At 28.8% G+C, this 25,227-nt stretch overlaps 6 protein-coding genes across 11 annotated transcripts in view; 4 read left to right on the top strand and 2 right to left on the bottom strand.

Moving 5' to 3' along the window:
• The first annotated feature begins 176 nt into the window (after window positions 1-176).
• Window positions 177-6,842, top strand: CPSF1 (cleavage and polyadenylation specificity factor subunit 1). Its single transcript, XM_033474819.2, has 20 exons — window positions 177-481; window positions 588-802; window positions 880-1,187; window positions 1,255-1,505; window positions 1,579-1,760; window positions 1,835-2,119; window positions 2,194-2,367; window positions 2,455-2,592; window positions 2,835-2,984; window positions 3,072-3,233; window positions 3,330-3,565; window positions 3,677-3,887; window positions 3,956-4,122; window positions 4,205-4,448; window positions 4,554-4,739; window positions 4,815-5,063; window positions 5,134-5,463; window positions 5,542-5,815; window positions 5,888-6,017; window positions 6,101-6,842. Exons 1-20 carry the CDS (start codon window positions 313-315, stop codon window positions 6,285-6,287), a joined length of 4,248 nt encoding a protein of 1,415 aa, XP_033330710.2. The 5' UTR covers window positions 177-312; the 3' UTR covers window positions 6,288-6,842.
• LOC117222843 (dynein regulatory complex protein 8) lies at window positions 6,637-10,319 on the top strand. Of its 3 annotated transcripts, none has more exons than XM_076527087.1 (4): window positions 6,637-6,724; window positions 7,146-7,386; window positions 7,466-7,676; window positions 8,763-10,319. In XM_076527087.1, the coding sequence occupies exons 1-4, from the start codon at window positions 6,637-6,639 to the stop codon at window positions 8,769-8,771; spliced, it is 549 nt and encodes a 182-aa protein (XP_076383202.1). In that variant the 3' UTR covers window positions 8,772-10,319. The 3 variants fall into 3 exon arrangements, with proteins under 3 accessions (XP_076383202.1, XP_076383204.1, XP_076383203.1); XM_076527089.1 differs by lacking the exon at window positions 8,763-10,319 and adding an exon at window positions 7,771-8,080; XM_076527088.1 differs by lacking the exon at window positions 6,637-6,724 and adding an exon at window positions 6,862-6,960.
• LOC117222844 (delta(3,5)-Delta(2,4)-dienoyl-CoA isomerase, mitochondrial) lies at window positions 8,452-10,701 on the bottom strand. The gene is made up of 7 exons (XM_033474825.2): window positions 10,563-10,701; window positions 10,240-10,390; window positions 10,088-10,176; window positions 9,887-10,014; window positions 9,175-9,455; window positions 8,785-8,911; window positions 8,452-8,703 (listed from the first exon to the last, which is right to left on the bottom strand). The coding sequence occupies exons 1-7, from the start codon at window positions 10,612-10,614 to the stop codon at window positions 8,605-8,607; spliced, it is 927 nt and encodes a 308-aa protein (XP_033330716.1). The 5' UTR covers window positions 10,615-10,701; the 3' UTR covers window positions 8,452-8,604.
• Window positions 10,702-11,806: 1,105 nt separating this feature from the next.
• On the top strand, window positions 11,807-13,470 carry ATPsynB (ATP synthase subunit b, mitochondrial). Its single transcript, XM_033474821.2, has 4 exons — window positions 11,807-11,962; window positions 12,314-12,472; window positions 12,626-12,978; window positions 13,103-13,470. The coding sequence occupies exons 1-4, from the start codon at window positions 11,935-11,937 to the stop codon at window positions 13,277-13,279; spliced, it is 717 nt and encodes a 238-aa protein (XP_033330712.2). The 5' UTR covers window positions 11,807-11,934; the 3' UTR covers window positions 13,280-13,470.
• A 459-nt stretch (window positions 13,471-13,929) lies between these two features.
• Window positions 13,930-22,047, top strand: Golgin84 (golgin A5). Of its 3 annotated transcripts, none has more exons than XM_033474718.2 (8): window positions 13,930-14,087; window positions 14,160-14,400; window positions 14,682-15,118; window positions 15,510-15,960; window positions 16,032-16,236; window positions 16,895-17,134; window positions 17,545-17,763; window positions 18,858-22,047. In XM_033474718.2, the coding sequence occupies exons 2-8, from the start codon at window positions 14,255-14,257 to the stop codon at window positions 18,915-18,917; spliced, it is 1,758 nt and encodes a 585-aa protein (XP_033330609.2). In that variant the 5' UTR covers window positions 13,930-14,087; window positions 14,160-14,254; the 3' UTR covers window positions 18,918-22,047. The 3 variants fall into 3 exon arrangements, with proteins under 3 accessions (XP_033330609.2, XP_033330607.2, XP_033330608.2); XM_033474716.2 differs by having other exon boundaries at window positions 13,930-14,099; XM_033474717.2 differs by having other exon boundaries at window positions 13,930-14,099; window positions 14,150-14,400.
• The window catches only part of LOC117222838 (uncharacterized), a 28,913-nt gene continuing 25,497 nt past the window's right edge, over window positions 21,812-25,227 (bottom strand). For both annotated transcript variants that reach the window (XM_033474809.2, XM_033474803.2), the window contains exons 2-3: window positions 24,846-25,175; window positions 21,812-24,120 (exon numbers count right to left, since the gene is read on the bottom strand). In XM_033474809.2, coding sequence (XP_033330700.1) covers window positions 23,780-24,120; window positions 24,846-25,161 — 657 coding nt within the window. In that variant the 5' untranslated portion in view covers window positions 25,162-25,175 and the 3' untranslated portion in view covers window positions 21,812-23,779. The remainder of the gene's footprint in view (window positions 24,121-24,845; window positions 25,176-25,227) is intronic.

The following is a 25,227-nucleotide window of genomic DNA, read 5'->3' as shown; positions in this document are numbered from 1 at the left end:
AAGAAAAAGAAAAATACGAGTGAGGAATTGGAGACGTTGAAAAGCGGCGTTTTTAATTTTTGATTACTATTATTATCACGGTATAGTGATAATTTTTGGAAGCATGTATATACGTTCTATCCATTATACATAGATCTGTGCTGAAAACTGTGCTAAAAAATTTTGGAGTTTCGCTTCTCATATTCTATAGATTACAGACACGATCTGTATATCAACGCACTTCAGATGACAACATTAGAAAGCTTGCTGTGTACACTAACCTATACGGAATGTGACTTTAATTTATAACATTTAGCAACAGTATAATTCACAATGTATTCAATATGTAAAAGCAATCATCCTGCTACGGGAGTAGAACATGCAATAACATGTTATTTTTTCAATCGTTTGGAAAAATGTCTTGTAGTAGCAGGTGCGAATATCATTCGAGTATTTCGCTTAATACCAGACGTTGATATAACTAAAAGGGAAAAATACACAGGTACATTCACTTATTTTTTTTACTTATAATATGTAAAGTAAAAATATTTTTCATGTTTATTATTAAAAAATAATGTTGTTAATCATAAAATTAATGTTTTTTTTAGAATCTCGTCCTCCAAAAATGAAATTAGAATGTTTAGCACAATATACATTACATGGAAATGTAATGTCAATGCAAGCTGTTGCTCTTGTTGGATCTCAAAGGGATTCTCTTTTATTAAGTTTTCGTGATGCAAAATTATCTGTTGTAGAATATGATCAAGATATACACGATTTGAGAACAGTATCTTTACATTATTTTGAAGAAGAAGAAATACGAGTAATTGTGTTTAAGATTTATACATTTTGAAATACTTGAAATATTTCCTTGAGAAACAGTTCTATCTATTTTTTCAGGATGGTTGGACGAATCATCATCATATACCCATTGTTAGAGTAGATCCTGAAGGAAGATGTGCTGTAATGTTAATATATGGTAGAAAATTGGTTGTTTTACCTTTTAAAAAAGATCCAAGTCTCGATGATGGAGATTTATTGGATAATACAAAAGCCTTATCTAATAAAACTCCTATACTATCATCATACATGATAGTATTAAAAAGTCTAGAGGAAAAAATGGACAACATAATAGATTTACAATTTTTACATGGTTATTACGAACCTACATTATTAATATTGTATGAACCAGTAAGGACATTCTCAGGGTAAGCTTTAATGTTCTTATTTGAAAACTTGAAAAAGTAATACAATAATAATATAATTCAATTGTAGGCGTATTGCAGTAAGACAAGATACTTGTGCTATGGTTGCAATATCATTAAATATTCAACAAAGAGTACATCCCATAATATGGTCTGTATCAAATTTACCATTTGATTGCTATCAAGCAGTGCCGGTAAAAAAACCACTCGGTGGAACATTGATCATGGCTGTCAATTCCCTCATTTATTTAAATCAGAGTATACCACCTTATGGAGTATCTTTGAACAGTCTAGCAGAAACTAGTACAAATTTTCCATTAAGTTAGTATTAATTCCATATTCTATCTAGCTATAGTTCATATATATTTTACCATGTATTGATATTTATTTACAGAACCACAAGAGGGGGTAAAAATAAGCTTAGAAGGTTCTCAAGTTGCATTTATTTCTTCAGATCGATTAGTAATTTCATTGAAAAGTGGAGAATTATATGTATTGTCTTTATTTGCTGATAGTATGCGTTCTGTAAGAGGTTTTCATTTTGACAAAGCTGCAGCAAGTGTTTTAACTTCATGTGTGAGTATATTGAAAACTAAAATGAATGTAGTTTATGTTTATAGGATGTATAAGTATAATTATTTAATTTGTAGGTGTGCATGTGTGAAGATAATTATCTATTTCTGGGATCGCGTTTGGGTAATTCTCTTTTATTAAGGTTTATTGAGAAGGAGTCCGAAAATCTACAAAATATATACGAAAATGAAATAATAATTGAAGACAATGAAACAGAAGAAACACCAGCAAAAAAAATAAAACAAGACTTTATAGGCGATTGGATGGCATCTGATGTTTTAGACATAAAAGATCCAGAAGAGTTAGAAGTATATGGAAGCGAAACACATACTTCCATTCAAATCACATCATACATATTTGAGGTACACAAACATAAAAATATATAAAAATAAAAAATATTGAAGAAACTTTTTATATTATTCAATAAATCTGATAGGTATGTGATAGTTTATTAAATATTGGACCATGTGGCAATATATCTATGGGTGAACCAGCTTTTCTATCAGAAGAATTTTCACACAGTCAAGATCCTGATGTTGAACTTGTGACAACTTCTGGCTATGGTAAAAACGGTGCTCTGTGTGTGCTTCAACGTTCTATACGACCTCAGGTGATTGTGTCATTAAAACTTTTGAAGTTAATTAAATTACACATCATTTGTTCATTAATTTAATAAAAATATTTAATTATAAAATAGGTAGTAACTACGTTTGAATTACCAGGGTGTGAAGATATGTGGACAGTCATTGGTATGTTAAATAATGATGAACAAGTAAGACCTGAAGCAGAAGGTTCGCATGCTTTCTTAATTTTAAGTCAAGAAGATTCAACAATGGTATTAAAATTAATATATTTTTACTATTCTTTCACATTATTAAGTATAAATACAGTAATTTTGATATATGCGAACTATGAAGATATAGACGAACTATAAAGATCTATCTCCGAATATTGCAACATAATTCGATGTATCAGTAAAATAATAATAATTCAGAGACAACATTTTTTCAAACTTTTATGAAACTTTTTCACATATATCAAGACATTATTGTACGGATAATAAAATGCTATTTTCAGATACTACAAACTGGTCAAGAAATTAATGAAGTAGATCAAAGTGGATTCAGTACACAAGGAAGTACAGTATTTGCTGGCAATCTTGGTGCAAATAGATATATAGTCCAAGTTACTCAAATGGGTGTACGACTTTTACAAGGAATTGAACAGGTTCATATAATATTGATAAAATGAACAAGTATTTGCATGTATACTTATAGTACATGTTAAATATAACCATACATATCATAATTATAGATCCAACACATGCCTATAGATCTTGGGTGTCCAATTGTACATGCAAGTTGTGCAGATCCTTATGTAACGTTACTGTCTGAAGATGGACAAGTTATGTTATTGACACTCAGAGAAGGGCGAGGAACTGCGAAATTACACGCTCAAGCAGCTAATCTTTTATTTGTATGTTAATAATACTGCCAGAAATATTGTATTCTATACAATGATTGTTATACAGAATTTACATTTTGTATATTTTTTTTATAATTTATATTTTAGCGTCCTCAAATAGAAGCACTATGTGCTTACAGAGATGTCAGTGGAATATTCACAACACAATTACCTGAAAATGTAGAAGACGAAGTACCTGAAGAGGAGCATAATATAGAAGAACCACCCATAGTTGGAAATATTGACAATGAAGATGATTTACTTTATGGTGATGCACCAGCTTTTCAAATGCCTGTACCAGCCCAAACTAAAGTAACTGATGGATCATCAAAAAAAGCTCCTTGGTAATTTTTTTCATAATTCTTTTAGTTTTTTATTCTATCTTTAATAGAAACACTAAATTTCATTGAATATTATTCTTGTTATATAAAGTATTAATAAGATTTTGTTTAAAGGTGGCAGAAGCATTTACAGGAAATAAAACCAACGTATTGGTTATTAGTATATAGAGACAGTGGAACACTAGAAATTTATTCTCTTCCTGATTTACGGTTGTCCTATCTCATTCGTAATTTTGGATATGGACAATATGTATTGCACGACAGTATGGAGTCTACAACACTACAAACAGCTCCCATTAATGAAATTCCCAATCCTGAAATGCAGGTATTATAATTTGAATAAATCGTTAAAATATAAAATAAATACATTTACGTAAATATGTTGTATTGTAGGTGCGAGAAATTTTAATGGTGGCATTGGGTCATCACGGAAATAGACCTATGCTTTTAGTAAGACTAGACTCAGAACTTCAAGTGTATCAAGCATATAGGTATCCAAAGGGGCACTTAAAATTAAGATTTAAGAAACTGGATCATGGTATATTATCAGGGCACATAAGGTAAAAATAATCTATTTTCTAGAAACTTTTCAACTTTTTGTTGAAATTATTTATTAAAAATTTTAAATATTGTATTCTTTAGGCCGACACCAAAAGATGAAGAAATGCCTATGATGAATGAGACTCGACATTGTATGATGCGTTATTTCAGTAATATTGCTGGATATAATGGTGTATTTATTTGTAGTGAATATCCACATTGGATATTTCTCACAGGACGTGGTGAATTGCGTAATCACCCAATGGGTATCGATGGTCCTATCACCTCATTCGCACCGTTCAATAATGTGAATTGTCCGCAAGGTTTTCTTTATTTCAATAGAAAGGTATATAATCATTTTTATTTATTATTGTCGATACTGATATAAACATTTCATTTATGTGTGTGTGTTCTATATTATTCAATTATATTTACATTGCTCGATTTATAGGAAGAGCTAAGGATATGTGTGTTGCCAACTCATTTATCATATGACGCTCCATGGCCAGTTCGAAAAGTACCATTGCGATGTACACCACATTTTGTTACATATCATCTTGAGAGTAAAACGTACTGTGTCATAACGAGTATAGCTGAACCATTAAAAAGCTACTATAGATTTAATGGGGAAGATAAGGTTCGAACACAACCATCATTACATATTTTTAAAAAGTAGTCCTATTTCTCTACTATTTTATTCTTGTTTCTTAAGGAGTTTACTGAAGAAGATAGATCGGAAAGATTTATTTACCCTTCACAAGAACAATTTTCAATAGTATTATTCTCGCCTGTTTCGTGGGAAACTATTCCCAATACCAAGATTGAATTAGATCAATGGGAACATGTCACTTGTCTAAAGAATGTTTCTTTGGCATATGAAGGTACTCGATCTGGCTTAAAAGGTTATATAGTATTGGGAACAAATTATAACTATGGTGAAGATATTACAAGCAGAGGAAGGGTAAAGTCATCATTAAAATGCTTACTTGATGGTACCAAATTATGATTATAATTTGTAATATTTTGTACAGATACTCATATTTGATATAATCGAAGTTGTTCCCGAACCGGGTCAACCATTGACAAAAAATCGATTTAAACAAATCTATGCAAAAGAACAGAAAGGTCCAATAACTGCCATCACTCAAGTCTCAGGATTTCTAGTCTCAGCAGTCGGACAAAAAATATATATCTGGCAGCTAAAAGACAATGACCTCGTTGGAGTTGCATTTATAGATACACAAATCTACATTCACCAAATGTTAAGCATTAAAAGTCTAATTTTAATAGCCGATGTATATAAGTCAATTAGTTTATTAAGATTTCAAGAAGAATATAGAACATTATCTCTTGTTAGTAGAGTAAGTTGAAATTTATTTATGTTTAAATAAAATTTTATTTTACTCTCGAGAAATTACTAATAATATATATTATTTAAGGATTTTAGGCCAGCAGAAGTATACACCATTGAATATTTAATTGATAACAATAACTTAGGATTTGTTGTGGCAGATGGTGAAAGCAATATAGCTTTATTCATGTATCAGCCAGAATCAAGAGAAAGCTTGGGTGGTCAAAAATTAATTAGAAAAGCTGATTTTCACTTAGGTCAAAAAGTAAATACATTCTTTCGAATCAAATGTAGAGTTGCAGATCTTGCAAATGACAAGAAACAGTTTTCTGGTGCAGAGAAAAGACATGTTACTATGTATGGTATGTAGAAATAAGAAAATCTAGAAAAGTAAACATGAAACTATTATACTATGCATCTTTATTTTATTGCAGCATCTCTTGATGGAAGTCTTGGTTATATTTTACCTGTGCCAGAAAAAACGTATCGAAGGTTACTTATGTTACAAAATGTTTTGGTATCGCATATTTGCCATATTGCCGGTTTAAATCCGAAAGCATATCGGTAATTTTTTAATTAGAGATGACTTTTTATAGTAATAGTAGAAATTTATTGTAGTTATAAATAATTGCTTTTCATTTTTTCAGTACTTACAAAAGTTTTATTCGTACTCAAGGAAATCCTGCAAGGGGTATTATTGATGGAGATTTAGTTTGGCGCTATCTCTTCTTACCAAACAATGAAAAAATAGATGTAGCAAAAAAGATAGGTACGCGCGTACAGGAAATAATCGAAGATCTTACAGAAATAGATCGACAAACAGCACATTTTTAAGATATGGCCTTTTTAAATTTTATATTAAAGGCGTTTTTTTTAATATTTTCACATGTTTAATAAATCATATTTCATATAGAGAATACTTTTTACATCCGTATCTTTCCGATTGAATTTAAATTAAATTATGACAATAATTCTCAAGTGTGTGAATATAAACCAATCTGAACAATGTAAATATATACACGTTAATTCGAATGTGAATTTCGTACAAAACAAAAACTATTACCTAGTTCAGAAAATCTTAAATTCAAAAGTTATTTTCTGTCATGATTATGGATACATGCTTAAATTACATCATCAAATTGGTTGAGTAAATATAGGTTAATATTGATTTCATAATATAATAATGGAACCATCAACAAGGCAAGAATCTGTTGTATCAGTAGCCGACGATCAGATTCGAGCGGCTTCGAGACGATCAACGAGACTACGTCGTATGTATTAATAAATTACATACATGTATAATACATTACTAATTATGCAAACTACACCTTAAATACATAGTTATATTATTGTAAAAAAGGAAATAAATTTTATACGTACATAGCTAAATATACATTTTTAATTCATAAGAATATTGATCAAACAATCACTAACTACATCGTCGTGTAACATGGGTATAATATAATTTAAAAGTTCATCACATATGTATGTAAAAAAAACTTAATCAGTAAGTAAAATATTTACTCATGTGTAAACATATCTAATATGATTTAGTTAGAGCACAATAATTATATATAAATTTTTATAGAAAATATCTATCTTCCGATGCAATAGATACATAGCAAACGTTAAGATTTTACTTTAGTATTTTAAATTTAGAAACTCATGTATATTTAAGATTTTTATATGCAGTGTCCACAGTAGAACAAACATTATTAGAAAAAAGACTTTACGAAGCATTTGATGTGTTTGATACTTCAAAAACTGGTGAAATAGATGTCAGAGATTTAGGAACCATTATTAGAGCATTGGGATGTGTTATCACTGAAGCCGAATTACAAGAGATACAAGTTGAAGTAGAAGATGTAGAAAATAATTCTGTGTCAATAAACAGATTTGTAGAGTACATGAACAAAGCTATTACCGAACGCAAGTTAGTCACATATCAATGATATGTTCATTCTGTTTACATTTATGCCTCGCTTAAATCTGAATTTAAACTATATATTTAGATTTAAACCAGCTGAACCAGAGGACTTGTTAAAAGCTTTTCAATTGTTAGATCCTGAAAATCGTGGCTACATAATGCGCGATGTTTTAGCAAAAGCAATAATGGAAATTGGCGAACCATTTTCAGAACAGGAAATAGCTGATATGATGGTTATTGCATGTGATCCAGAAACGAAAAGAATTAACTACGAACATTATATTAATTTATTAATTGTACGTATGACACACATATACTTTGAAAGTGCAGCAATTTTTATTAAAATTCTCATAAGTGAGATACAAAGAAATTTTTAAATACTATTTATAGATAAAAATACCTGTTGAAAAGAATGTATATTCGATTGTTGATAAAATGGATGCAGATAAATTAGCAGCTGCACCTAAGAAACGTAGATTAGAAGACCTTCTTATCAGTTATAAAGTAACTTAATTTCAATAAAATTCCTTAAATAGAGATTTTCATGTGTCAATTATAAGAGTAGATGATTTTTGTTGTATTTCTTTATTTACTTTTTAGACAGTTCACGCTTATTTGCGTGACATGTCATAATTATACAAATGCAAAAAATGAATAATTTTCTAAAAATTAGATGCTTTCCATTTAAGTTATTATTCATTCGCCAAAAGAACATGATGAATTGAATACGTATAAAAAACCTTTCATCAGAAAAATTGATTTTGTTGTTGATAACATTTTAAAAATGAAAAATATTACATAATAAAATTGTTAGTATAGTAACTGAACAGAGTTAAGTTTTTAATTATTCGTTACACAGGTTTAGAAAACGAACTTTCGAGAAAAACGTGTTTAGAGTTTTTAAGATTGATGTTTTGAATTGTAGCGCTTCGCACTAAACGGTACGAATTTGACAAAAGATTTCGGTAGCACAGTTTGTAAATGTTTTACTTTTGATGTATACAAAAAACGATTTTTTAAACATATATACGAAAATCAAATTAAATAAAATGGAAATAAAATTTACTAGTATTAAAGTGCATATAAAATATATTTGAAATATTTATCACATTTTCTTAGATATGAAATGTACAGATATATTCATATAAAAATATTCAATTCAAAGTTTTATCGAATTACATATCATCATTATCTTGATATATGCGTATAAAAGTCAAACAAATATTACAGTTTTGAAAAAACAGGTGATTCTGATTTCATGGCTTGTGCCATTGCTGCATTGGCAAAGTCTTCACTTTGAAGCATAGCTTGATTATATAGTACCTATAAAATTAATTAAGGAATAATTTACATTTATGGTTACAATAATTGTGTTATTTTAGGTGGAATAATATAAAAGCTTACAATATGATCTAAACCCTCTTGAACAGAGTGATCTCTTGAATAAACCAAACTTAACTTGGAACCTTGCACTGCAACTGGACTTTTTCTTGCTATCTCACTTGCAAGTTTCATTGATCCCTTTAGTAAGCTGAAAACAATATTAAATATAATTCCTTAAATTGTTTGTAGAATTTACATGATCAGGAAGAATTCTTTTTCTAGTCAGTATACTGACACTAATAAATAGGTAATTACACTGAAAGATGATAAAATATTTTTTTGAAAAATGAGCAATAATTATATTCGATATATTTTAGTTGAATGAAGTGAAATTTGTTTTTAATTTTCAAAACATGAGAGAAAACTTTCTGGTCGATATTACAAATTATTTATGTTATAAACAGAATTTACCTTTCTGGAGTTTCAAATAAACAACTAACGAAACCATGTTGTAAGGCCTCTGAAGCTGTAAATTTCCTTGCAGTATATACAAGTTCTCTAACCAAGCTATCAGAGCCTATAATTTTGGGAAATCTTTGCAATGTTCCCACATCAGCAGCCATACCTATGTCAACTTCCTTTATTTGAAACCATGCACCTGAAGAGCAGTAGCGAATATCAGCTGCTGATACCATGTCTATACCAGCACCAATACATGGGCCATTTATAGCTGCAATTACAGGTTTTGGACACTAGAAAGTCATATAAACAAGATTATGAAAATATAGATTAAAAATCAATGTTTAACAAAAGTAAACAGGGACCACGTCTGTACACTGTACGGACTCTCGAGCCGTTCCCAATGATTGCCGAGTGGCCACGATATACTGCGTTATTTCTTTTTGTTTCGATCTTGTGTTCATAAATCGTATCTTTTAGCAGAGATCAAGTCTTTCGAATTTTTAACTTTGACTTGTGGAAATTTTTGGTTTATACTGGCACTAATTCACCATTGAATTCATCGTCTCTAATTATGCCAAATACAAATAAAACTATTACTAAACCACTTCTCCATCAAGGATACAATATATCTGGATACATAATTTTTACATAAAATACCGTCGACCGCACGGTAAGAAACCAAGAAATGCATGTCGTCCTTGAAGGGTTAAAGATATACTACCTTTTCTATTGCACTAAAACTATCTTGATAGTCTTTTATTTTTAGCTGCATTATTTTGCACTTTCGTGCAATGTCTTCTTGTTCTGCTAGTTTTGGTGCAAGGTTTACCATATCTTGAAGATCAATTCCTATAAAATTAAACCTTTAAATGATTTGAAGTTATTATTAAAACATAATTGTATAGCTGAATAATTATTGTACCTGCAGTGAAGATTTTATCATCACCCGAAAGTACAATAACTCTGCATTCTGGATCTACTGCTAACTCATTGAAACATGTTTTGAATTCTCTACAAAATCATGAAATCAAAAATAATTTTAAATACACTATTAATTAAAATGTTAATACATACTTCCACATAGCTTCATTCATAGAATTAAGTTTTTTAGGTCTATTTAATTGCACCATGTAAATAAATTCCTGTGGCACTGATATCTTCAATGTTTTAAATTTTTCAAAACTGTGTCCACTACTGTACTTCATTTTGTAACAATGTTGTACTCCTAAAATAAAATAATTTTCATTGATCACCATATACATATATATGGTAATATATATAATATAGATATAAAGCTACCAAAAATTTGATAACTTTATACAACTAATTTGGAAATCACTTTCTAATTAAATAAATTGACGGATTATTTAATACTTGTAAGTTCAAAAATTACTGACCTGATTTTACAGCATTTGCAAACAGATGACGTTTAAGTATGTGCAAAAACATTTTAAAAAAACTATCCCTGAAGCTTTGGAACTAATGATTAATGAATATATCTAATCATGTGAATTTTCTTACAATATATACATCAAAATTAACAATACTGTGTACATATATAGAGCATATACATATTATATTTTGTTAAAATTAATTGTTCTTTACTTTAGGCGACTTCAAGAGGATTATAGACTGAGTCAGCAGTTTTAATTTCACTCATTTAATTTTACAATAAAAATTTATACATTTAATAACAATTATTTTACAATAAATATCCAATATTTTAGTAAATCAATCCAGGGATATTATTTATATTTTAGCACAGACGAGGTATATACATAATATAATATATAAATCACATATTTATTTTATATGAAACAATAGGGATGCCCGGTTCGAATCTAAGTGAATCCACGCAAGTAATAATTATGCATGTGTAAGTACTCGATACTTCAGATTCTCGATACCGAGTTAATACAACATATGTATATGTACATACAGTGAGATACTCTCTTACCTTCTCTTGCAAACCTTTCTGGCTGCGGTTTGCTCCGTTAGCGAGAATATAAGTACAATAGCTTTATTCTGATTGGCTGACGATTCAATGCCAAGATAGAATTTAGATAAAATTTATTGGTTGCATAATAATATGGTGGGAATCAAGCGCTAGCTTAGGGAGGAAGAAAAATCTTGCAAGAGTTGAGGTATTATTGTATTTTTTGTCACTAACCGTGATTTATCACTGCGATCACAGAATCACGATCACAGTCGTGATTTAACTTCATTCACAATCGTGATTGTGATTTAATAATTTTGGGACACCCTGTATATTAAATACAGTAATACTTTAGGTTTTGCACAATTTTTCTATCTCCCTTAGCTTTTAAAAGCATCCCTACTATTTTACTACGCATCCAATTCGCGATGAATCCTTAGCATTGAATCGCCAACAAATCAGAGTGAAGCAATTTCTACTCCTATTCTTGCTAATGGAGCACGCGCTACGGCCGAAGAGTCTTGCAAAACTTGAAATATTATTAGTAGAAACCATTTAAGCTCTTCGAAGGTTTGAATAAGTTTGTTAGCTTGAGTACCCAACTCTTGATAATACTTGTAATGATTATAGCATAATAATAATCAGAGATTCTACTGCAACTTGTGAACGCACGCAGATTTAAAATTACTTTTTAAAAACATTAGAGTCCACTCTGTGTATTGAGTATATATATTGAGGACAACCACTTTGCACTAACTTCACGTATTCTCGTCAATTCTCGTGTTCTGTAATAAGATCGAGTGATCGAGTAGCAAGGTGCTGCGGAGAGCAAAATGTTGTCACGATTAGCTTTTCAAAATGGTAAGTTAATTTGATAGTTTAAAACGTTAATAACATGAAATTTATTATTGACAAAATGCGTATGCTAATAGCAGTAGAAGTTTCAGAGATATATTATAACTGTCATTGTCAAATTTATATCGGTTACTTTACTTCCATTATGTAATAATATGATATTATTTTTGTGATATTTTATTTTTAAAATGTAACTACACAATTATGTATCGTGATACTTTAATGTCTGTAATTTGTTTTACTTAAATATATTAAAAAGTTTGGATATTATTAAATATAATATTTTTTTGTGTACTACATAATACGTTCTACACTCATTTTAAATAATTTGTGTTAATATTTTAATATATTTTTAAGGTCGAGCACTTTCTGTGGCTGTTCGAGGAATTCAAACTTCAGCACCAGCATTATGTGACATACCACGTCAAAAACGTCCTATAAATCCATCACCAGTTAAATATGGATTTATTCCAGAAGAATGGTTCACATTCTTCCACAGTAAAACTGGCATATCAGGTAGTTTAATGTTTTTCTGCTTAAGCTCTCATTGAATAAACTTTTTAAATTTCTGTAACTAGAAAAATAATAAAATCTATTTAACATAGCAATATTTAGTTTCTAACAATTAATATGTGAATTCTTAAATAATAATTTTTAATTTTTATGTAGGTCCATATGTATTCCTTGGTACTGTTGGAACATATTTGGTATCCAAAGAATTATATGTTCTGGAACACGAATATTACAATTCACTTTCTCTATTTATGATTCTTATTTATGGTATTAAAAAATATGGCTCAAACGTAGCTGAATTTCTTGATAAAGAATGTCAAGATTATCTTGATACGTTTAAAAAAGGAAGGCAAGATGAGATTCAAGGTTTTCGTGATCGAATCAAATTATATGAAGATACGAAATTTATGTCAAAAGTAATTCCTTTACTTAACGATGTTAATAGACAGAATATTGCAATGCAATTGGAAGCTGTTTATAGGGAGCGATGCATGGAATTTTACACAGAGGTAAAAGATTTGTTTACTTTATAAGAGATTATTAAGAGAATATAAAATTATGAAGATGTATCAGGCATACTTCAATTTTGTGTCGATAAATGTATCATATTTATAATGTTCTTCTTAATTATAGGTTAAGAAACGCCTTGATTATCATGCTCAGATAGATACTGTGGAACGCAGAATTGCTCAGAAACATATGGTGCAGTGGATTATTAACAATGTGATGAAGTCTATTACTCCAGAACAAGAAAAAGCTAATTTACAGCAATGTATCAAGGATCTTGAAAGCCTTGCTGCAAAAGCATAAAAACAACAAAATAGGAACATTATTATATTTGAACTAGTTCATTGTAAAAAGAAACAATGATACCACATAATTTACAGCGTACTATTGCAATATATTATTGGATCATTGTTAACATGAAGTGATTATTATCAATATATTGTATATTACAATACCATATCACTTCAAAAGAAAATAAATGCCATTTAAAAATATCCTGAATTTAGATATCCCTATTGTTTTACTAATGTAATATGTGATCACAGTAATAGTAATTTTGTGTATTATATAACATCACTTATGCTACATAAATTTTCAGTGTATTTCAGTGTATTTTTTCAAGTATGAATAAATTTAAAAAATATGTCCTGTCATGTAAATAGTGATTTACTTATATTGAATTCAAATCTGTAATTATGTATGCGTAAATTGTAGTTTTAAGTTATAATTCCAAATACAATTTGCTAAACTTGTGATTCTACAGAATTACTTGCAAAATTGTATTGTTAATCATATAGTTTAATTTAAAAAAAATTTTTAATTATATGTATTTAGGAAAAAACTGAAAAGCCCCATAATAAAATACTTAAAGATTAGTGACCCTTCTACGATTAAATGCTTTATTGTACACATACATATTATACACTAAACAATATTACGATGCTGTCATAACTTATACACCTACTTGATCTATGTACATACATACGTATATAGTCCATTGTAGTATGTATAATTTAATCGTGTTTAAAAAGTATCAGCAGTAACAAAAGTATCACACATAATCATTCTAAGATGTTATAATAAGAGAAATATTTGTATTCCAATGCTATTGGTAAAAATTCAGGTAGCTAAATAATAAAAATAATAATTTTTATACGTAAAAGTTATGCTCAGACTGTTTTAGGTTATGTTACTGTGATTAAGAATACATGAATTTTCTTACTGTTAAACATCATTACATGTATTTGTAACAAGTGTTTGACTTAATTTTTCACGAAGATGGCCTGGCTGTCAGGTCTAGCAGACAAGGCAGAAAATCTGTTAAATAAAATAGATAAAAATACTGCGGCAGTTTTAAATAAAGATAAATATGAAGTATCACAGTCTCAACTGACAGAAGTTACATGGACTCCACCAGAGTTATGGTAAAAAGAAAATTATTAAATGTCTATTATGCAAATGTACTCAATAAAAAAAGTTATGAAATGTTACTCAAAGTATAAATAAAAACACTTGTTGCTTTGAAATATTATATTTCTTAGAAATCATAACAATAGTTTAATTCAATTTATTATATATTAATATAGAAATGTTTGGAATAAAAGTAACAGTAACAAATAAGAATGTTATATTGGCACAAACACATATGACTATATTTGTATTGATCATTTGACTATAGTACTAAAATATATTTTTCACATTTCAGTCTTAACACACAGGAAGGAACAACTTTGAAGTCACCTTCGGAATCACCAAAACAATTTCCTCATGTTCGTTCAATTCCAAGTCTTTCTACATTAGCCACAAATTCTATTGGATCTAAAGATGAGGAGCTTGTCAGATTTTTAAATACATTAGAATCAAGTCCAAAGAGAACTGTGGCAGAAGTATCAGTATCACCACCAACACCCTCATCACTTATAGTGGAACATCCAACTGATACTACAGATTCAGTGTCAGAATTATCAGTTCATAGTGGTCATTCAAGTCCTAGCCTTATGCATACATCTGTAGATGTTCCAGATGATTTAAATCACAATGATATAAATACAAGAATTGAAAGCTTTTATAAAAACAATGTAATGCATAAAGTAGATAATGAAGCAGTAGCAGAGCAGATCTCAGGAATTATATTAAATCATGGTATTAAAAATTGTTATATCCAGGAGGTATCCCATTTGATGAGTTGAAAGTACTAAATATTTCTTTTGCATTTTCCTGAAATGCCAGATCCTAAAAATGTATTTGTGAAACACTGTGGTAAAATTCATAAAACGAAAATATTTTTTAATTTTATAATTTCATATGGTTTTATAACTTTGTGTAGCGCAAAAAAGATTTATTTTCAAATAGAAATGTTTCTCAATGAGACTGAGATATGTAAAACACCATGTACAAGAAACTTATAATGTTTGTTAAATAAATTCTGAAAAATTATATATACGTTCAAGATAGACATTCAAACAGGGATACTTCCTTAAGTGATTTATGTTATTGTAATAATTTCATAAGTTTGTAATATTTTTTATTTTAGAGCATAGCATTCTTGAGAGACCATATGATATTGCATCACAATCAGAATATGAATACGAATCACAGACAGAGGCGGAACATGTAAATAAGCAAAAATTGGTTCATGACAAGCATATAAGAAAATATTTGAAAGAAATAGAAAAAAACTTGGAAGTAAAAAATGAATTACTTGGAAAACAAGAAACAGATCACCAAAAAGAAATGCTTGTGTTAAATGAAAAGTTACAATCTTTGTATACAGAAAGAGTGCAGTTGTTTAAGCAAATAGCAGAATTGCAGTCTGTGTTAGAAAGAAGTAGATCAGAATTAAATTCCACTAGATCTGATTTAGAACAACACAAAGCTAGAGCTTTAAAAACATTGCAAGAAAAAGAAAAATTAATAGCGGAATTAAGAAGCAACGAATTTACAGGTGTGGATGATACAATGTTTATGGAACTAAATCAACTAAGGTGAATGGATTATTATTTAAAAAATAGATATTTAATTAATTGTTTTTTAACTATGCTGCATTAAATCGTAGACAAGAGCGTGATACACTTAGAGAAGAAAATCAACACGTTTCTGAGCAACTAAGGATAGTTCGAGAAGAGTTATTGAATGCTGATGTCAAATTGGAAAAAATCAGACAAAAAACAGCTGAATCAAATATGCAAACTCAAGAGATTCTTGCAACAGAAAGACGACGACGATTAGATGCAGAAGAAGATACAAGATTACATTCAGAGGTATATTAATAGCATTAGACAACAAATTTTTTATGAATTTTTATATGCTGAATACAATTGTAAATTTTCTTCATTTCCTGTGAGTAAATTTTGAAAGAAAAACGCAAATTCAAAACTTCCAAAGAGGGCAGTAGAATTTAATGTTACGTTTCAAGAACTACAAGTCATAGGAGAAAATCTAATTATATTACTCAATAGAGCAAAATGTTGATAAGAGACTTTGACAGAAGTTAGAAAATGACTTTCAGTCAGGGTGACTTTTAGTCATAGACTGTCGATTTGTTGTAAAATATTTTTGCTTTGGTATAGAATAATTTGATATAAAAAAAATTCCATAACAGTATACATCCAAAACTGAAAATTTGCATTATTTTTTAAATTTACTTTTTTTAAAACTATAAATGAGGAATAAAAAAATGATAAATTCGTGTCCAGCACATAAAACATCGAAGTCCCTAGTCATAGTTAGAAATTCAGATACATACAATTACATTGTATGTATGTATGTGTATGTAATTGTATGTAATCAGGCATATAATGTAATTTACCATGAATAATTTATATGATCTTTGTTATAATTAAATGCAAAAATCATATGTGCACTGTATATTTTTTGTCTATTGTATTTCTAATTTAATTGATCCTAATAATGATACAGGAAATAAGGACTTTAAAAGATGAATTAATCCGACAACATAATGGTTACTCTGCACAATTGCAAAAGAACGAGTCTGAAATTACTAAATTGAGATTGCAACTAACTGCAACATCAACTCCTAATAGTGAGATAGAATCAAGATTGGCAGCTCTTACGCAAACATTGGTTTCAAAACAGCAAGCATTGGAAAGTTTAACTACTGAAAGGAATGCTTTACGATTACAGCTGGAAAAGATTGAAGTATGTTAATATACAGGGCGAGTCTCGTAATAAGACGGCATCAAATATGTCATAAAATATTTGTTGTACGGAAAAATGTTTCAGATAGAGGGGTATTTTAGACCCCTATTTGATGTAATACTTTTTTATGTAGAATTTAACACTTTACCCGAATTTAGGAAGAAATATTAGTTATTCCATTCAAAAATTTGAAGGTGACCATTATATCTTGATAAAAAAGCAAAATAACATGAAACTGATTAGAATATGTTTCTCTGGAAGCCATGCAACTTCTATCTGAAACATTTTTTCATACAATAAATATTTTAAGAGTTATTTGATGTCGTTATGTTAACGGGACTCACTCTGTATATATATTAGATAATTCATGTTGGTGTCTACGAATATGTACTCTATAATTATCATTTCAGCATGAATTCAAAAATAGTCGACGTAACATTTCTTATAATACTAATGACACAGATGATACAAAAGCTCAAGTACCTACATTTTTAATGGAGACTCCCTTTGATACTGGCGTTACTAGAAGAGTAAAACGAGCTTATTCTTCTTTAGATGCAATTAGCATTCGTACGGGAGTATTTTTAAGAAGATATCCTTTGGCAAGAATTCTAGTATTAATTTACATGGTAAGTGTTAATAAATATATTGCAATTTTAAGATAATTTAATTAATCCATTGAAACTATACAGAGTCGATCTAGTGTCTGGGCCAGGCTGTAACTTAATACTTATTGCACATAAAAGTGTTAGCTCAAGGTAATTTTGTATTCTTTATCAGGCTCTATCGTCGAGCAGTTTGATATGTTTACACAAGTGCACTCTTTTCAAAAGGAATGCTACAATATTTACTATATTATTTGATTCTTTGTAATATTCTGAATGAAGAAGGTATTAAAAGTAAAGTCATCAAGCATGCAACCTTTCCAAATATATAATTTTATTTGGTAGGATTACAACAAATGTACGAATGTATTTTGTATAAAATTTGAAATATCTGCCGAGTTGTATTGACATTTTAACACAAACTTCATTGATGTCGCTTCCTAATATTTTTATTTTAAAATTACATAAAGAATTGAATAATGTAAAACAGTTGTAATGTCTCATTTAAAAGAAAAATGCAATTGCTCTTTAAAAATGTACTGGTACACTTTTGAAAAAATCTAACTGTTCAATGATAGAGCTTGATGAATAATGCAAAGTTGTCCTCTGGAAACTTCACCTATGTGCAGGAGGAACAGTGTTATAGCCTGGTTTAGGTCTAGATTCATCTGGTATGACGTTATCAGTATAATTAGAAAAGAATATTACAAATATACATCATAACAAAGGGGTCTTCAAAATCACAAAGTATAAGAATTTTTATTTTAGACATTTACCTTATCTTTTTTTAGTGAGGTCCTGTATTTTTGTCTATAAATTAATAATTCAATAATTCTATAATTTTTGTGACGAGTTTACAGATCATACCACAATTTCAGTCAAGATCATAAGTTACAGAGAACAAAATGTCATAAAACTATTTACACCTTATAAACCTAAGTACTGTGTTCCATTGTTCTACATAATTAAAGTATTCTTATTGAAAGACAATTAAAGAATAACTTGTAGGGAGACGTTTTGTCTCATAGATTATAGTTTTGAATTAAGACAATTTTTTAATCTTTTCAATATATTTCTCCGTTTTGTCTTAATTTTCTTTTCTTACAAATTTTTTTCAGGCATTACTGCAATTTTGGGTGTTGGTAGTCCTTCTATCACAATCTCCAGAAGCACATTAGCATTCGAAACTTATAATAAAATAGAATATAAAAGAATATAATTTAATAAAAAATAAATATTTCAATATATATAAAGTTTTTGTACATATAATATTATAGTGATGTGTTATATAATTGTTAATTTTTTGAAATAGTTTTTTTGAACTATTAAGTAGTGTATTATATGTAGAATATCAAACAGTTTTTAGATGTGTAAGCTAATATTTCTAACTACATTCGCACACTAAATTTTTAAAGATAACATTTGTAGCATTTGAATCATTTTGATTATTGACAAAGTGAAACTTAGTATGAATTTATTATTATTATTATATAGAAACCGTATTTGTGGTTAGTAATAAATAAAATATTCTTATTTATTTAAATTATCATTTATTTTTGCAGTATACAGAAAGGTACAGCATAATACTATATTGGTGATAAATATGATGTACACAGTAAATTTTATTCAAAAAGAAATAAATAAATGAATACTTTATTGCATTGCAGTTTTTCCGCATCAAGTCTCTAAAGAGATAAACACTGTTCACATCTTAATTTAAAGATATAAATGGCATTATATTTACGTATGATAGAATTTGGCAATAGCTGTAAATAATTTATAAGGATACTATAATAAGCAAAGGTGTTTAGAAAATAATAAATAAATGTTATTATACATAAATATTTTCAATAAATTAATACAGATTAGGAAATTCAATGTAATGATAGAACTTTGGGAAATGTTAAGAGAATAATTACCAGAAACTTGTAGAAATTGAGATTATTTTAGAACATGTGCACTGATTTCAATTTATATTTTTACAACATATTTCTTAAATAAAGTAATTAGCAGTGTACTAAAGTGTATTGTATCATGCATTGCTGCATACTATACTATGATTGTATAATGTTGCATTTTTACTACAATTGTTTATTATTCTATTAATAAACGAATTGGTTCTAATACAATAAGAGTTAGAGGAGCGCAAATGAAACCTACATATGTATTACTATTTATGTTTTATGAGTATTTGATCAGTGTTCAAATAAGATACACTTTATTTAACAATACTAATTCAAAGTCTATAGTAACTGAATATTATTATTATACAATAATTTAAATAATACCTAAGCAATGTTAAATTCCAACTGTAGATATTGCTCTAGTAACTAGGACATATGTGTATGCTCTTTAGGCACAAGTTTCGTGATTAGATTATTGAAAGATGATTAATTATTTCTCAACACTATGTACTTTAAATGTAACAGGGGTAAAGGTTATGATTTGTAAGGCATATATATAACTAATTTTCTGGTAATTAAATAAGTATAAGTATAAGTTGATACATAATTTTCGATTGAAAATTGTATGTTATTCTATTCTTGATGTCTTAACAAATATTGATCTTTCTATAGTTTATTATAGGATGATAAAATGATATAAACAATTTGTGAAAGAGTTAATTTATTGGTAAATGTACCTTATTTATCAACGATTAAAATTTATAAATTCGATCAATTTTTATTTATTAATGTGGACATTTGGAAGACTCAAAAAATAGAATAACATTTTAACTTTTAGTAAACAGTTTCTTTATTTTCATTATGTAAGTAATATCAGTAATTTTTAGCAAGAAAATATGAAACATGATTTGTACATTAAGTGATTATTTAACTGAAAATAATGGAATTGATATATGATCAATCTGTTGGATTTGATACACTACACATATGTATTTTCATACATATATCTCATATACAGGGTGAGTCTCCTAATATTTTCGCTTGAAATATCTTCATTGTTCGTAATGATGTAAAAAAATGTGTTAAGAAGAACTGTTTCTTTCAATTATTGATAAAGTAGGACTAATTTTTGATAGTCATATTTTACGATATTTCTGCAGGAAAGTTATTCTTCCAAAAGCATAATTTAATCAAAAAAGGATGAAAATGCAATGCACCAACAACTGGTGATGATATGCTTCAATTTTTAACAACAAAATGTAGAATATATCATCCCTGATATATAAAATAATGTGTAACTTTTCTTACGAAGCAGGATGCAAACATATTTAATCCTTAATCACGCAGTATGCTTTTATATTATAACTACACCTCATATTAAAGTAAAATAAAATAAATAATCTGATATTTTGTTATTATTATGTAGTATAAGTCAAATATTATTTATGTAGGGAAATAATTTATTAAAGTTATTTTTTTAATTGAATGTTCATTCTGTATGTAAATCAATTTGAAAATGTGTCCTAGGTTGTTAGAAGTTAAATCCAAAAAGGCCACCATTTTGAACACATTCTTGAAAGTACTGGTTGATGTGGCAGTTTTTTATACATGTACCAATAATGATTCAGTGTTTATGTTAATGAAATCCTATTAGAGTATGGGAAGCATGAATCTCTCTTAAGGTAAAATGTTAGGTGATCCACCTTGTATATAAATAGCTTAATTTAAGATTTGTAAACTATATTTTTGGAAAACTATGATTATCGCACAATCACAAATTACATTACAGGTGCAGGATTAGCATTGCTTTTGGGTTTGGTAATTATAGTCAAATATGTATATGAAAGTACATATCACTCATGATCACTAATAAATGTTGCAGTTTGTTAATTGAAAAATACGTATATTAAACATTTTTCAAAGTTGTACTCATGTTCACGCTTTATAAGTACAGCATTTACAAAGGTAAATGCATTTAAATTATTAATTTAAAATTATTGAATGCATAGAATGTTGCATCAGTATCTGCAGATTTAAGAAAATGTGTGCAAGCCAGTATTATAACAATTTGTACTGCTAAATTGATGTAATTTAATATTTATATCTGGAAAATTATAATAATTTTGGATCTTCCCCTTCATACTGTTTATAAATAAATTAGAAATAAATTTATGTATAATGGTCTTTATAAATATGTTTTTGATCAAACGATACAGGAAACAAAATTACGACACTTGCAAATATAAATTTTCACAGCCACGAATTTGTGAGCACTCTTCTTAAAAATGCTCGTGAGTAAACATTTTTAAATGATCTTTTTTGTATAGCAAAATTAAGACATTTTGTATTCTATCGTTTTGTGGTTTTCAAAGAATTATATGTATAATAAAAATATTAGAATTAATATTTCGCTAATTAATCCGAATAATGTTATTTTTCCACAATATGTTACAAGTTCCATTGTTCTATTGTAATGATATTTGTTCCAGTCTTCTAATTACCTGTTTCACTGGATATATGTAAGTATCTTTAATTTAGAAATTACTATTTAGTAATAGTTTAAAATTCTAAAAATTATATCGTTTGAACATAGTAGATTACACACACCCCCCACAACAAAAATAAAATACTACAATGAAAATCTTATAAACTACAGCTGTAAGTCATTTCCTTAGAAACAAATTGCATGAAAGACATCAATTTGAAATTAAATTGGTGAATCTTTTCAAATATATATTATTCACAATTTTATTAAATTTTTTTTATCGAAGTTCTATTTTTTCATCCTCAAGGTATCCTTACAGCACATAGCTTTTAAATCTTTTAATGAAAATAAAAATTTTGATTTAAAAACGTACTGACTATTAAGTAGTGTAGTAAATATAAATAATCGGGTATATATTCGATAAGTGGATAAATATTACAAGTAAAAATACAGAATACTCAAACAGAAATGTTCGTAGTCCTTTTACTTTATGAGCAACTGATTTGCTAATTCATACTTGTTAGAATCTTCTTAGATTCAACTCAGCATAATGTCAATCAATATACAATAGAGAAAGACTGAGACTATACTACTAACGATTATGTATTTTTACTTTACAATTAATTATTTCAAAATCAAGTATTGATTTCGTATTCTTTGCATTTTAAAGATGAAGTGCATTAAATCACAATGGGTGCATTCTAGTTTCATTCCTAGAATCTATAATTTACGTAGTCAAGAAGCGATTGTATCGTTGTTCAATATCCAATGGTTAAACAAATAAAGAATAATGTTAACTCTTATTGTTGATCTGAATAATATGCAACAATTTTCGTTTATTAATAAAAATTCATATTATGACTAATAATAATGTTGTTATCCTGTGGTAAATCTAAGAATCCATTATACCAATATATGTATACAAATATACTAAATCCTCTCATTAACAATTTCTAAGCTATGAACTTGTAATTAAATTATTTCAGTGATCATGCCTACATGACAGATTCAAAATAATATTCCTTGATTTAATAAAAAGAAGAGTTACTTAGACGTAAATATAGAAATTGTTGCAGACATTTAAGTTCAATAAGAGCTAATATTATCTATCTATATTTAAATTTTTCTTCAAAATACAGACAGTGAATAAAATATAACGAATTTGTAAATTATTTTAAGTAATGATAATGACAAATAATATAACTACTACTATATATACTACAGAAAGGAGGAGCAAAGCTATGAAACTTTTTCTAGAGTTATGAAAAGTATCTAAATATAAATTCAACTTAAAAATTGATTTTTTTAAAAGATCATATCATGTGTATTCTTAAGTTCTACTCATTTTTATATCAATCATGTCGTCATACATACAAATTACCCTTTTCTGGGGGGGGGGGGGATTTACAAATTCGTTATATCTCATTTTCTAAGTATATGAACAAGATATTTGTTTAAGATGATCCCATTTGATTAACCGATTAAAAATGATACCATTCGATTCGTAAGAGATGTGAATCTTAATTGATATATAGAAATTATTGCGCACTCTTATGACCAACAGGACATCTAAGAGTTCACGTGTTCTAAGTTGAAACTTCTCTTCGGTATCATTTCAGGATTACCTTTCGCGTATACACGAAAATGAGATTTACAATTCGTCAGTTTCGGACGACAAAAATTCATCGGAGGATTGTTCGTCCCGTTCACTACTACTGCAACTAGATGTAACGTCATCAAACGAAGCATATGTGGAGTCTGGGCTTGATGGCAAAGACGATGGTCTCGAGTTTGTCTTCTCTGTCGTGGAAGAAATATTTTCGTTCGTAGAATTTTGAGCATCTAATCTTTGTTGCGCGCATTTGTTCTCGGGATTGTTTAGCACAGAATGGATGAAGTCACGCGTTTCTGCGCTGAGTGCGTTTACTCTTTCTTGGAGAATATGGTTCCTTCTGACCAAAGCCATTGTTCGTACGACGATGTCCAGAAGACCTATAGAGTCGCAAGAATAAATTACAATTATTCAAAATTATTGTATTTGTATTGTGCGAACAAACTTTTCAGTCTCAAACATGAATAGAGCAGAGAGGAGACAAAGAGAAGAGACTTCTTAAAAATTGTAAAGTATTGAGTGTTAAGATATTTTCTATAGTAATAGTATGGACGAATAGTTTTATGTTAATAATGTCTAACCTGCACATATGTCTATATACATATATGCATATTGTGTCACGTACCTAAATATAAGTTTGCAAAGATGGACAAACATTTTTGTTTATACAGATTATCAGATACTAGTGAAATGACTGTTTCTGCATGTTATACTTCAAACTGAAAGTAGGAATCAAACAATCAAAAAATGGGTTTACTTATGCTGCTCAAAACAATTGGAGTATGTTCAATGAAAATTGTAATAATGAAATATAAGTGGAATATGGTGAATTTTATTGTTAGCTTGAACCATACAACAGCAATAAAACTGTGGTTGTCACATAAACGAACGATAAATTAAAAGCTTATACAAACATTGGGTGGATAGTTGTCAATATTTAATTTTTTAATTTAAAATGTATCATGTATTTCATTGTTCATCATATCAATATTGTTGTTATTGTACATATCATATTTTTTTTATGTAATTTGCTCCATGTCCATACATGAACACGAGTCGCTTAGACCCAGACCTGCTTTAGTTCGTAATGACACGGAAACCGCACCTTTCCGTCGGGCGAGAAACACCTTCCAATGTTCCTCCGCGTCAGCCGGAACTCGAGCAGAAACTTTCGGGGAGGAAGAACTGACGATCGTAGGGGTGTAGGAGTCATTAGAACATTCTGGTTCCCAAATTGAACTCTCCGGTGGCGTTAAACGTGATTCTCCGCGGGTCACCGGGTTCGTTCCTGTCCTCCTCAACTCCAACCTCTGATGTTTCCCAATGGCTCCGGTGGAAGAAACCCTTTGTCGCCTTCGCGAACACGGGATCGTCGGCCTTCTGACCACTGGTAGCTCCGATAGACAAATGGTCGGGGCCATTTTGCGAAAAAGAACTGCAATTCAGAAAGAAGAGTAATTATTAAGCTTGATTAAGATTATAAAGGT

This window comes from Megalopta genalis, chromosome 17, assembly GCF_051020955.1.
Source record: "Megalopta genalis isolate 19385.01 chromosome 17, iyMegGena1_principal, whole genome shotgun sequence".
In the NCBI taxonomy this organism is placed as follows: Eukaryota; Metazoa; Arthropoda; class Insecta; order Hymenoptera; family Halictidae; genus Megalopta; species Megalopta genalis.
This window is presented reverse-complemented; position numbering and strand designations above follow the sequence as displayed.